Source organism: Fusarium subglutinans (assembly GCF_013396075.1).
Source record: "Fusarium subglutinans strain NRRL 66333 chromosome Unknown NRRL66333_c0000156, whole genome shotgun sequence".
NCBI classification, from domain to species: domain Eukaryota; kingdom Fungi; phylum Ascomycota; class Sordariomycetes; order Hypocreales; family Nectriaceae; genus Fusarium; species Fusarium subglutinans.
In genome coordinates, this window is record NW_023502219.1 from 46,637 (window position 1) to 59,769 (window position 13,133).

Below are 13,133 nucleotides of genomic sequence, written 5' to 3' on the forward strand. Positions count from 1 at the left end.
TATGATGATACGATTTTGAACGGCTTATCAGGGGTTTAGCCTCTTTCAGGCTTAAGTTAATAAGTATCCTATTTCTCCTTAAATCTCAACTACAAGACGTCCGTATTGTCCAGTTGTGTTCTTCCCGCGGACTACGTATGATAGATACATAATAGTGCCAGGCAATAGCAGAATTTCTCCCAGTGCGTTCCCCAAAAGGTATTCACAGAGTGTACTGTCAACACTAAACCGCAGCATGTTGTATGCTGCACTGGCGCCAGAAGAAGCAAAGTTGCTACTTGCCGGCGTTGTAGTTGTGTTCCCTTCTGCCGGTTGTGGAGTGGAGGTTAATCTTGCTGTTTGCTGTTGCTGAAGTGAGGGTGCCGAATTACAGTAAAGGGAAAACTCAACCTTCGTATCTATAACCCCTTTCGGCCAGACGATTTTGACAGGATCTGTAGCACTGTTGGTAATTGATTTAACCACGCTGACATTGCCGATGGACAGATCTCGAGACACAGCCTCAGGTGACAGGCACCAAGGTTTAGAAGAGACAATGTAGCCATCGGCTACTCCTGGCTCGGTGGCGCGAATGACATAGTAGCCAGCAAGCATTGGCTTACCAGGGATACTCCTCGATGCCACTGATGTTGTCGCCGTCTTATCGCTGGTATGAATGCGGACCACGGCGCGCCGACCATGGCAGAAGCTAACTGTCAGATCTGTATCGTGGAAGACCTGCTGCACTGGTAAAGTATTGTCATTGCTTTGCCTTAGCTGCTGATCTTCTCTGCACCAGCTGAACTTAGTCCCCGTAGAAACAAAGGATCCCGCTGAGCGATTGATGACCAAGCTAAGCGTATGTGTCTGAGTGTCGTAGACGGATTCATCCGAAATAAGAATCTCGGCAGGCGAGTAAGTCATGGATTTCTGTGCGACAAGCCGAACGACTGGAGTTACTAAAGGAACTGATGCTTCAGGCACTGTTATCGAAACTGTCACCTCTAAATCTTGTATGTCTTCGCTGTTGGCGGGCTCGAGGAGCGTTGTCACTAAACCACCAACCAAGCAGAAAACTGGGGCCGCTGCGAGTGGGATATTGTCATTATTTTCTGCCGCAGTCAGCCGAACAGCATACTGGTGACTGGGAAGAATCGGGTTCGGCTGCCAGGAGGCTCTAATGGCTCGCCCAGCTAGTGAAATCTGAAGCCCCAGTGGAGGAGCCATGATCGGCCATTTCTGCGCCGCAACAGCAGAGGGGGAGTCTTTCCAGCCAGTACCGTCTGGCGCTCGCTGGTAGGCATGAGCTGTCAAGAACATGGTGTCGCGTCCTCTTACGTCGAGTTCATAAGCATGAAGTTCTCCGACGGGCACCCGTATATCCTCGGGTCCCCGGTGTGGACAACTGTACGAGGACTTCCAGAGGATCACGTTTGCTGATTCTTTTGATGGCAGGATGGCGGCTGTTGCTGTCGTATTATCCCCCGATTCAATAAGATTAGTGGCAGCTTCCTTTGCCTCGACAGGTTCGCTCAGTGAAGGTATTGCAGGTGGCTGTAAAGGTGCGGCCGACAAAGCGGGTGTTGCCAGCAGGCTGAGCTCCCAGTCACCTGCGAACTGATCACTCGGAGGCACGGTGATGACGACACACTGTTGATCATTATCTTCCTCAGTCTTGTCGTTTTCGACCTTTAGCTGCAGTCCGTATGGCTGCTCAAGCCACGGAGTATGTTCTGCCATAATCCGAGCCCATTCGCCTACAAATGACTCTTCTGGCTTGTCGCCCATGTCAACTCGCATGCGGACAGCAATATAAACTTTCTCCGCTGACCGGAAGAGGTCGCCCCTGGTGAGCGGTAATTGACGGCGGCTGCCATGGAACAAAGCCACTAGGTTGTGATCATTCATGTCTTTATCATCAGTGGCCGTTGTCGCAAAGACCTCACAGCTTATGTTATGATAGTCATCCTGAGGTACATGCTTAGATGATGGGAGTGCATCGGACGGGATGTCGACGACCACAACGGCCTCATTGTTTCCCTCTGCGCCCTCAAGAAATGTAGCGGTGAGCTTCTCTTGCACTAGAGCCATTCGGCTTTGAATACCCAGCTTGGCTTTGCTCCTACTATCCTTGGACTCTGAAAGAAGTTTGGCAGAGTCGTCGTATCTGTCGGCGGCGATTTTTGGAAGTTCTGGAATGTCGCTCTTGCGCATCTTGGCCCCCAGACCGTCTTTAAGACCTTCCACTGGGATGTTTTCGAGTTCGTCAGAGTGCTTGAGGTACAACGTAATGAGATCGATCAGACCCATAGCGGAATAGTCTGCGGGGACACCCGAAAGGTCTGGTTTCGCCGGCTGTGGTGGTTTTGATGGCTCCTTGACACCACCAGTCTGACGGCCTCCACTGTCATCGCTGCCGCCGCCACTGCCGCCTGGCTGTGACCCTGACTTATCTCCTGCACGATTCAGGTAGTAACGGTCAACCAAGACATACCCTGTGTACCCGACAATAGCAATGCCTACCGCCCACCAAAACGCGCTCGAACTTCCAAGGGTGCTACCAAGTCTGACCAGCCACGATCCCGCTTTCGCCAATCCGCTTCCCTCACCAAGCTTCACAGCTGCACGTCCGAGCCACTTAAGGAGTGACGGCAGACCGACGAGCGGTATGGTCCAGGTTGGGATTTCGAATGGCGGATTCGGCTTGGGCTCCTCGGGCTTGGGATACTTTTCGTACTCCTTCTTCTTCTCCCGTAGTTTCTTGTCTATGTCATCTCCAGTTTTCTTGAACCGATCTTTGACCTCTTTGTAGAAGTTTGGGGCTTCTTTGGGTTTGCGACAGAGCAGCGCGACGAGCACCTCAAGTGCCAGCTTTTCCACAGCTGTTTTGAATAGAATCTTGCCCAGGAGAACTTTGTCGCCAAGGATCTTGCGGCCTATCTCAGCCAGGTTTTCGGTACTTGAGATTTGCTTCCAAATAAATTCAAGGAAACCTGGAATCGTGGGCTTGAACTCATCAAAGGCAATAGCGAACTTGAAATCCTGCAAGTGCACAGTGCCAGCGTGGAAGTTGTCCACCAGAGTGATGTCCAGATCCCATGTGACCATGAAATAAAACTTGCCAGGCTTCGTTGGCGCCGGGGTCATTGGAGGATCGTTGGAAGCAGTAGTCCCAGCTTGCACGATGGCCCCCTTTTCTTCTTTCGTCTTAGGCATGGCGGACTGGTCCATAGGTGGGAGACTGACACCAAACGTGAACTGCATCTGCATGAGTGTATTGAGAAACAGCTTGATGAGCTCTTCACAATCGTCCTTCTTACTGCCTAACTCAAGAGCCTTATCCATGTTGACAGTTTGAGCCTCCTCGGCATTGAAATCGAAGCCGCCGGCCGAAGCAGCCAGGAGATGTTTCAGAGTGGGGGGCCAATACGCTGGACGTCTCATCTGCCAGTTCGAAAAGCTCCACTTGCCATCATGGTAGCCAAATTTGAGCTTTGGATCTTTCCACCCCAGTAGATTACCATCGAAACTGGCCTCGCCGTCGAATCCACGTTTTTGTTTCTCACTTGATGGGGCAGAGGTATACTTGATGGATAAGTAGAATCCAGGCTTATCGAGAAAGGTCATACCGCTCTCAATGCCGTAAGAGACGGTTTTGTTGCCGCCAGTAGTGTCGAGACTTACAGTTATCCCTTCGATATTGTGACTCTTGTTCTCTGTTAGCTGTAGCAGATTTCCGATGTAGACGACTTCGCGAGAAGTGCCTTTGAGCACGACACCTTTTTGAGAATCGTCGATCGATATAGATACCATGATCGGGTGATCGAATACACTCAAATACGCAGTAACGCAGAAACCTGGGGGGAAGCTGCGTGTTTCTTGATCCATAGGCGCATCCTGTGACTTTCCCTGGGCTTTGCTATAACTCAAGTACGCTTCTGTCAGGACAATGTCATCATGTGTTTCGGTGGGCCATGATGTTGTTTTATTGTTATTACCCTGTGGAGTAGTTTCCAATACGTCTTTGAAGATTTGCGAAAGAGTTGTTGTTCCCGACTTTGGCTTTGCTAGAGTTGGAATTTCAGATTGTTGAGTATTTGATGGCGGGGCGACGACAGGTTCAGTCGGCATTGCTCCATAACCAACAACAACGAGAACTGGCTTTCCTTGCTCGAAGTGAATCAGCGCACCAAGACGGCGTTGTTGACTCGGCGTTGCATCCGAAGTCAATCCTCCTCCAAGACGAGCAGCGCCCGTGATTGTACAGGCTCGCACGATTTTACCGTCCTGTTGCTTAACTGATGAACCTTGGATCATAAGAGACTCCAGCCGGACGTTAAACATTTTGCCAAATGGATTATCGATTGACTGACCACCTGGAACTACCTCTCCCCGCGCCGAAAATCTGGTAGACGATTTATCCATAAACAGTGACACCGAGAAGTCAAGTGCTTTTGGCTTTCCCTCTTCAGACCCAGCACTCAAATCATCAAGTCGGAATCGAAGTGAAGCAAAAGGAATGTCCAATGTTCTTGTCTTCGGGGTATATGTCCCTGAACCATTCAAGGTGACAAGCCCAGCAAATATATGCAAGTTTGAAACGCTGACGCCGTAGATGGAGCCCTTGCTGTCTTTATCCTTGCTGATATGTGCCCATAACTGGGCACTTGCTTGTTCCAATGGTGGAAAAGACTTGTCTTGGTTTGAAGGCACAGGTTGTTGCAGCTGTGGTACTTCGTGCAGATCGACACTGATTACCGAGTTCATGGTCTTTGTCTTGTCCCTTACAGAGCCCAGCCTCAGATCGGCAAAGAACCAAGCGCCAGGCTCCATCTCGGCTTCTGGGAGATTCTTTGACAAGCTTATGGCATCGGACGCAAGTGCAGAGAACTGAATGCCAGCATGGCTCCGACTATCATCAGTCCCAGGTGGTTGACTTGTTACAGGATGCGAGCTTGTGGGTGCTTCTGGAGTCGATGGTTCCTTTGCCGGTTCAACTTGGATTGGTACATCATGAAGTGGCAAATGTTCCTTCTCTCCCTCAACTATTGCTTCCTCTAGCGCTTTCCTAATTTTGAGGAGGCTAGTCTTGTAGCTGATAACCACGACACTGAGCTTCGAAATGTCGAATTGGGAGTCAACATCCTCGTTTAGATTCGACCATAGCTGGCCAATGTTGCGAGCTTCAAGCATGAACAAGTACTGTCTTGGACCAAGTTTCTCAGTTTCGGCCTTATCAGTAGATTTCTCCTGACCAGAGAGTTGGTCCAATGTTGGCTTCGCGCCGACGGCGTTATCTTGTCGTTGATGGTGAGCCCAAAAAACAGCGGACCCGTGGCCCTGGACTGTAGCAGCGACGAGGAGCTCTTTCTTCGTGATGTCAGCAAGTATGGTTAGAGGCCTGTCGTCGCTGACAACAATCGAATCACTCCAAGAGGGCACAATGCTATCCCAAGCAGGCGTCTGAGGATTGTCTTGGTCGATAGGGCTAGGGATAGAGCTGGCCTCACCAGGAACTGGACTCTGTTGCACTGTATCTGTTGACTTGGGCTCCTTGGTCGCAACTAGGTTAGCGATTGTCGAAAAAAGAACTCCAGCCTTCTGCCCGCTGGACGCACTGCTTTCTCGTTTGAGAGTGGCATAGAAAACGGCGTTGCGCTCCGGTCCAATGGAAACGCGAGCATCAGCACTAGCAAATGCACCAAAGATAAGATGTCCCGCAAGATAGGCTTCGTACGTCGGCTTCTGCACAACCTGTCCTACAAAGCCACCTTCAGTGTAGCGGAAGAAGGCTGCGATGCTTTGAAGCTCAAGCTTGACTCCGCAGACAGTCGCAGGCCAGGAGCCCTCTCCCGCGGCCCAGACCTCAACTTTCTTAGTCGGTTCCAGACGTACACGAACGCCGACAGATTTCGGTTTAGGAACAACGCGAGGCATGTCAGAATGGTATGCGATTTTCGAGGGAGACATGGACGCGGACTTGGCGATGGTAGCAAAATCGAGCTCTTCCTTCGCGTCTGCGTCATCGCCACCGTTGGCAACAGCAGGAGGATGGATTTCACCAAATGGTAAGTGAGCAGCAAATACCTTCTCGCCTACACGAGCATCGTAGATATAAGAGAGGTTAACTAGGTCATTGCCAATTCGAATCTGGCCGTGCAGTGTGCCACTCAATCCAATATTGGGGCGCGAGTCGTACTGGACGTCCAAATAGACATTTTCAATGCATACCTTCGGGTCTTCTAAAGACACTACAAGTATTGGATCAGTCAGGTGCGCAGCCACGTGGAATCTTTTCAGTCCCAACTTCTTGGCGTTAGGGGTTGGTTCGCTCGGAACGCTCGAATCTCCTCTAGCCTTACTGTTATCTTTGTCGTCTTCCTCCATAGGTTTCAGTTCAACGATGGGGTCAGCGTCAGATATCTCCCCTTCCAGAGCGTCGATAGATAGATCAAACACTCGTGGCAGAATCTTGGTACTTGGCTGGGGGAACTTGAGTGAGGACTCGCCAAAGTCCAGAAGCGAAAGAACATTTCCAAGGGTAATTGAGTTGGCCTGCGTTGGAAAGATGCCAAAGCTGAGTGTCTTTGTTTCTTGACCCTTAGACGCCCAGAGACGAATGGTAGCACGAACGGCACCCTTCCTGATGATTGCTACCACAAATAGATTGGATTGTAAGCCTTTTGCCTTGGCTTTCTTCACCAATGACCCGGGTCTTTGGTCCGTAGGAGCAGACACAAGTGCATTGTCTGACTTGGGATGGACATCATCTGGGCGCTCCGTAGAGAGTTTGTTTGACGCAGAGTAAATGATGGCCACTTTCTCCAGTACAAGGGACTGGACATGAAGTTGAGTGGTCTGATTGCTGACAGTGACCTTCAAGCGACGAAGGGCAAGGTTGGACCCATTGAGACCATTCTTTGCAACATCATTGTCGACTTTGTCGAATATCACGAGCGACTCTTCCAGACAAAGTTGGCCGATAAATGGGAGTAGACTTGCCATGTTTGCCGCCATATCCCGAGGAAGACAGGCATTAAGGAGCCGACTAACTGGAACCATGTTGTTGGCCGTCAATGCCGCCCCGATGCTAGTATTCTTGGGTAGGCGCTGGTACCAAATCTCAGCAGACAAGTCGCCATCCAAGAGGTTCGCACTAGCTGCAAGGAGAAAGCTACTTGGATCATCGCCGGACGAGGATGCTTCATAGTCGATAGTGACTCTGAGGTCGTGCATCTCAAGTGGACCCATAGTGATGAGCGGATGGGCCAAAGTAGTCGAAAACGATATGATTGACAAGTCATCAAATTTCTCCATGGGCTGAGTGACAAGACTCAGAAACGTCAGCTCGGTTCGGGCCAGCTGGCCGAGAACCGGGAGATGGTCGAGACTAGGAAGACCAAAGGCATGGGTCATATCGGCGAGAGATACCCCCCTTTCCCCGATCGTGCTCTCAACATCGACAGTGAGCAAGCCAACCTGCGTTGGAGTAGGTGCCTGCAGGCTCATGTTGACGTATTTGACTTCATCCGGCTCATTTGGGTCTTGAGACCTATTCCGCACAATAACAGTACCGCTCAAAAAGCATTCTACTTCTCTGCTAAACTTCCTCAGGGTTACATCAACGCCGCTGAGGGTGAGTATGTCCTTAATCAGGGTGACATTTGGCATTCCAACATGAAGACTCCAGTCGGTGAAGCTTAGCTCGCCACTGCCACCCTGTCGGCTCACGCCCAGGCTCACGCCGTAGACGTAGACCGCATCCAGCACTTCCGGGATAAAGGGCACACCCTCTTTTATGCCCTCAAAGATTTTGGTCTCAGACAAGCCCGTTGCAGACAAAAACTGCTGGAGCGAGAGGCCGTGCTCTGAAGCAGAGATATCCAAGCGAAAGTCGTAATCGTTATTGGCAACTAAAGGGACGGCTGAGAGGGAGACATCAATAAAAAGAGGATCCTCCTTCTCCATCTTCTCTTGGTTGGTCTTTTTACCGACCTTGACCTCAAGCTTGAAACCAACATCCACCGCTACACGTCTGTTGCTCTCAAGCGGGTCGAAGATTGAGACATCTACTCTTGCATCTTGGACACAGTCTACCCATGCGGTTGGCAACCAATCCTTCCACCCAGAAAATTCCGATGACTCAATCGCAAAAAAGACGCGATGCAGCTCACACTTGCTCAGACGTTGGACTGATGACTGCCGCAATACAAACCCTATAGAACCAGCCTTGATCTTCGCCTGATCGGCATTAGGTTTAGTAGCGTCTGAGGAAGAGGTCAAAGGCAGCATCACGTCCTTGAAGATACCATCCATACTCTTGCCGAGCACAACGGCAATGTCAGCAAGGGACGATGCTCGGTGCAGACAAAAGTAAGTGTATGTGTCTGCAGTGCTGCTAGATAGTGATAAATCCACAGCCATTAGCGCTTCGACTACCTTGGCCTTGTTGGGTGGCTCATTTTCAGAGCCCTTGGCCTCCATATATGACAAGCCGACAACCGCGTACATAGCAATATGCTCGCTGTCAAGACGTGCATCGCTCACCACGATTTGCACGTCTTCAAGCCTTAGAGAGATGGGGCCGAAAGAGACTTGGCGCTTCTTGGTGGCATTCTTCTTGTCCAAATCAAAAGCAATGACTGCACTCTGTGGTACCATTTGATTGGTAGCACTACTTGTCGCGCGGCCAGTCGACCGGGTCCAATCCGGTTTACCGCTCATCAATAGCTCGCTGAGGGATGCGAGGACAAGGGGCAATCGGTCATATAAGCTTTTCACGGCGCCGCGGTCGCTGGCCAGAACGAGAGCCAGAGCGTCGAGAACGGTCATGGTCCGTATAGTGTCATTAGCCACGCCTATCTCATGGATGATCTTGTCGAGACGCGAGATCGTGTCAGCAGGACGAATGACTTTCGTGATATGGACCTGTGTCACGCTGCGTGATGCTTCTCCGTAGTAGTCGTCGTCACTACCATCATCATCATCGGGGGTGCTACTAACGGACTCCGGCTTTTGGGCACACGTGAGAAGTAAGCGGAGAATGATGGGGCCCCCTACAGGACTCTCAATGAGTATCCGAGCATCCGTAATAGTTAAAACGCCACTGCCCTCACTTGGTGAGATCTCTCCTCTTCTTCCTATATTGACTGACAGCGAAGCACCACTGCTTGGTTTGAGAATCAGCACAGCCATGCTGGAGACAATTCTCTGAGGCCCGCTGCTGTCTCCACTGTCGCCATTTGAGGTGAATGCTACTGCTGAGTTGGCAGTATCAACTGGCCATCCTAGTATTTCCTTTTCGTGCGGCTGCTTCATGTTGAATCCGTCAATATTGCCGTCGCCGACAAGCGCTACCAAAGCTTCCCGGGCATTCTTAACATCCTCAGGCGTGAGTTGACTTGCGGATAAAAATGCTTTCATGTTCCCCTGAAGTTTCCCTCCTATCGATGGGGTATTACTGCCATCATTGTTTTGGGTAGTTGTATGTGCGTTACCAGCATCGCGACCTTGAACAGGAAGAGGAGACATAGCGGTGCTAGTTAATTCGCGAGTCAAAGCAGTGTCAAGACTGCGCGGCATCGCCTCTGTTTCTCCCCCAACCGCCTCAATTGCTCCCTCGTTACGGAGCGACTCAGGGTCAGTATTGAGATTTGCAACGGCCGACTCATTAGCTTCTGCTTTTGGCGCTGGTGCCTCTTCTTCTGCTACTTCTATGCCTTCTTCTTCGTCGGTAGCCGACTCGCTACGTTGCACGTTTAGGGCCCCCAACCTGGGAACAAGAGATGTGGCTTCAGGAGCAACCACGTGAGCCATGAAATTGTCGGCTACCACATTGCTGAGAGATTTGCTGCTCATGATTTGTAAGGGCTGTGGTGCTTGGCGTATGGGCTTGAAGGAGAAATGAACCACATCCTTTCGAAGTCTGTCATTGTTAATAAATGCATCGTCAATTTCGCAAGTCTTGGAGGCTTCGTTGTACACAAAGCTCCTCCGAACATATTCCGTTGCAGCTTGTGCTTGGCCATGCGGCTGAACAGCCGGTTCTTCCTCAACGTCCCATGAAAGAGCAAATTGGCCTACCACAGACGGTATGGCAGTCACGAATCCCTTCATTTGGAAGCCATTTTGAGGGTTACTGAGGACAACAACGTTCCGCTGGGCCATACCTTCCACCATCCATCCCTCACGAACAACCAACGCCTGCACAGGTTTATTCTGGGTTAGCTGAGGGTCGTTGTCACCCTTCAGCTCGAGATAATGAGTGGCCAATGAATCAGTAGCCAATGAACCAGTACTTGTTGACACTTCAAAGTACATCACTAGGCTTCGCGAGATGAAAGCCCACTGCTTCAAGCTTTCCATCTTATCGTGTCGTTCCTTGGCCCACTGAGCAAATTCCTCATTAGAGACAACGCGATCGCCTTCAGCAAGCCTTTTCCCTTCATTGTCGGTGCCAATCACAAGAAGAGCCCGGGTTGTGTTGTCCAAGTCGTGTATGTTCTCAGCAAAAGGAAGATCGACATTCAGAGTATCGGTTGCGGTTCTTTTCAAGCGGATGGTTTCTTTATCATCGCGCTCGCAGTGAGTCATGTCCGGGTTGGCTGTCAAACTGACCATGGTCTGCAGAGTGGCGGGGTATCGTACATGCAAATACTTTTCGAGTATCTCGGTGGAGCGAATACCGCGAGCACGGCACAAGCTGTCCAAAGCAACATGAGGAAACGAGTGGGGGCTGGTCAGGTACAAAGTAGCCATGCGGCCTTGTTCCTTTAGTGCCAGGGCCAGTCCTAACAGGGTCTCGGCCCTTGGGTGTCCGTGGCGGCCCCCGTGAGCACTAACAGTGTAGGCGTCAGCCTTGAAGCTCACGAAGAAGGCCTTGACCTGAGCAACTGCCCGGACATGATCAAGCGTAAAATGGGCGATGCTATCACGTTCCCCCACGCTCGTCTGCACCCATCTTTGCCACCACGCGAGCCTCTTAGACTTGACAATTCTTTCTTGTAGTATCGGCTCCTCCTTAACAAACGCCAGACCCGGGAAGAGATTGAATTTTCGTTTCCGAGTTTTCTTCTCGCTAGGCATTGGACTTGATGATGGTGGAAGTAGATTCAACCCTTGGTCTATCGGCAGGTCGCGGAGGCTGCCACCAGCGTTCTGGAGATTGCTCTGTATGCCTCCGGACATACTTTTGGTCTGGTCTGGGAGTTTGACTTTGACGGGCGATGAACGGCTGCGTGTCGTTTTTTCTTTATTCATGTTCTTTCGCATCGCTTCTCGACGATCCGCGCTGACCGACACTTCGTAATCTATCTCAAAAAAGAGGCGCCGATGTTCCTCATGCTTTGTGCCGTCCTCATCTGCCCTCTGGCCAAGATCATCAACAGCGAGCGTAACTTGCACCCAGATTTCTTTCAACTTTGTCCTTGTCAACTTTCCGGGAAGTGCAATCAGGGTATCCTTCTGCCCCTTTGCAATGATACGCCTGTTCCCTAGGATAGTCTGGTGACGATTGACGAGCACATCGCGAAGCTTCGTCAGGTCTTGCCAATCCTCCCCTGTTATATCCCGCAACTTCTCTGAGATAGTATTCTTCAGCCATTTGAAAGCTTCAGGATGGGCGTCGACGATGTCTCTGTAACCAGAGATAAGGTCGTGCTGCGGGTTCATGTTGGCTAAAAGGGTGAACAAGACCATTGTCTCATTCAACGAATAGGCATCGGCCAAACTCTTTCTGTCGCCACCAAGAGTACCAAGTTGATTGTCTAGCTGACTTCCATGGTGTTGTATCTTGTAGATAGAAAAGTGCCGACCACGTACGTAGGAGTGGATGATGTCAGCGGTATTGTCTCCTGTCATGTAAATGCCTCCGTCAGGTTTCTGCTGCTGCTGCTGCTGCTGTGAGTGCCAATCTCCAGGCAGATGCATGAGCAAACTGGCATAATTGATGTTATCGTACTTCTTCTTCAGTTCCGAAGGATCAGTCTCTGGTGTTATGACGCCTTCTTCCTCATCACCATCCTCGCCTTCATATTCAGCGACGTCGTCTGTGGACTGGCCCAGCTTTACAGCGAAGTCTGCGGCATATTTTTCAATTGACTGTAGGTAGTCTTGCTTGAACTGATTAATGGTCATCGCAGGGACAGCACCGGCCCGTCGGGACAGACAAATAACAGTCGGTTTGTGCCTCGCTTCCTTTTTCAGAATAGTGAGGTCTTCTCCTTTCTCACGCTGCGAGACGTTCAGTTCGTGCTGCTCCTTTCCATAGTCGCTCTCCACAGGCGGGTATTCAATTGTGCCGTACACGCCAGCATTCTGGCTTGTGCGACTCCAAGTATCCAATGGCCGCATCTTGGGGCCCCCTCCGATCAAGTCATTGAAAAGGCTTTGGATATGATACGATGAGCCTTCCGAGTCCTTTTTTTTGGGTTTTCTCTTATCACCAGGGGCATGTTCAGTCATGGCAGGCATAATAAGCCCTGAGTCAATATCCACTAGGTCTTGATCTCCGCCATTGGTGGCTTGACCACGATAGTTTTCGTATAGCAGGTCGTATAAGCCCTGGCAATGGTCTGCGTGCTGATGAGTGTTGACCAGGGCGCTGAGTCGGATGCGGCTCGTATGCACATGGCCGAGATGATGTTCAGAGTACCACAGATGCTTCGCCGCTGAAAGAAAGTACTTCCAATAGGGCGCGGTTCCGTTAACCCGGGCAGACGAGTTACTGTCGTCCTCTGCATCTTCTACAGCCGTCTTCTGTCCCTCTTTTTGATCTATCCACGGTGTACCAGCATTATCTCGTGGCCCGCCATCCACTGCCATGAGCTTTCGCTCGTTCCCAGGACCGGAATACTCCACATACATGGCATCGCCATACCCAGCGTACACCAGATGCAGGATTGGAAGTCGTTGTGCTCGGTCGCCCATGTTTTCAGCAGTTCTTGTGCTACAAAAGGATGAAGGATAACGAAAAAAGCTAAATGGCAACGAGACGGAACCTTCGAGAGCAGTAAAGATAAACAATTTATTACAGAATTCAATTTTTAAACCAAAACAAAAAAAAGCGAAAAAGAAGATCAATACTCTGTACTGGCAAGTAAGTTATAAAGTGAGGCGTAGTCAAAGTGTACAGTGTACTGCTCGGTAAGCGTGTC

The 13,133-nt window shown here is 50.6% G+C and overlaps 1 protein-coding gene across 1 annotated transcript; it reads right to left on the reverse strand.

Annotated features, from left to right (window-relative positions):
- Positions 1-78: 78 nt before the first annotated feature.
- FSUBG_9786 (uncharacterized protein) lies at positions 79-12,906 on the reverse strand (the record flags this gene model as incomplete). Its single annotated transcript, XM_036688336.1, has 1 exon — positions 79-12,906. The coding sequence occupies one exon, from the start codon at positions 12,904-12,906 to the stop codon at positions 79-81; it is 12,828 nt and encodes a 4,275-aa protein (XP_036534722.1).
- Between the last annotated feature and the right edge of the window lie 227 nt (positions 12,907-13,133).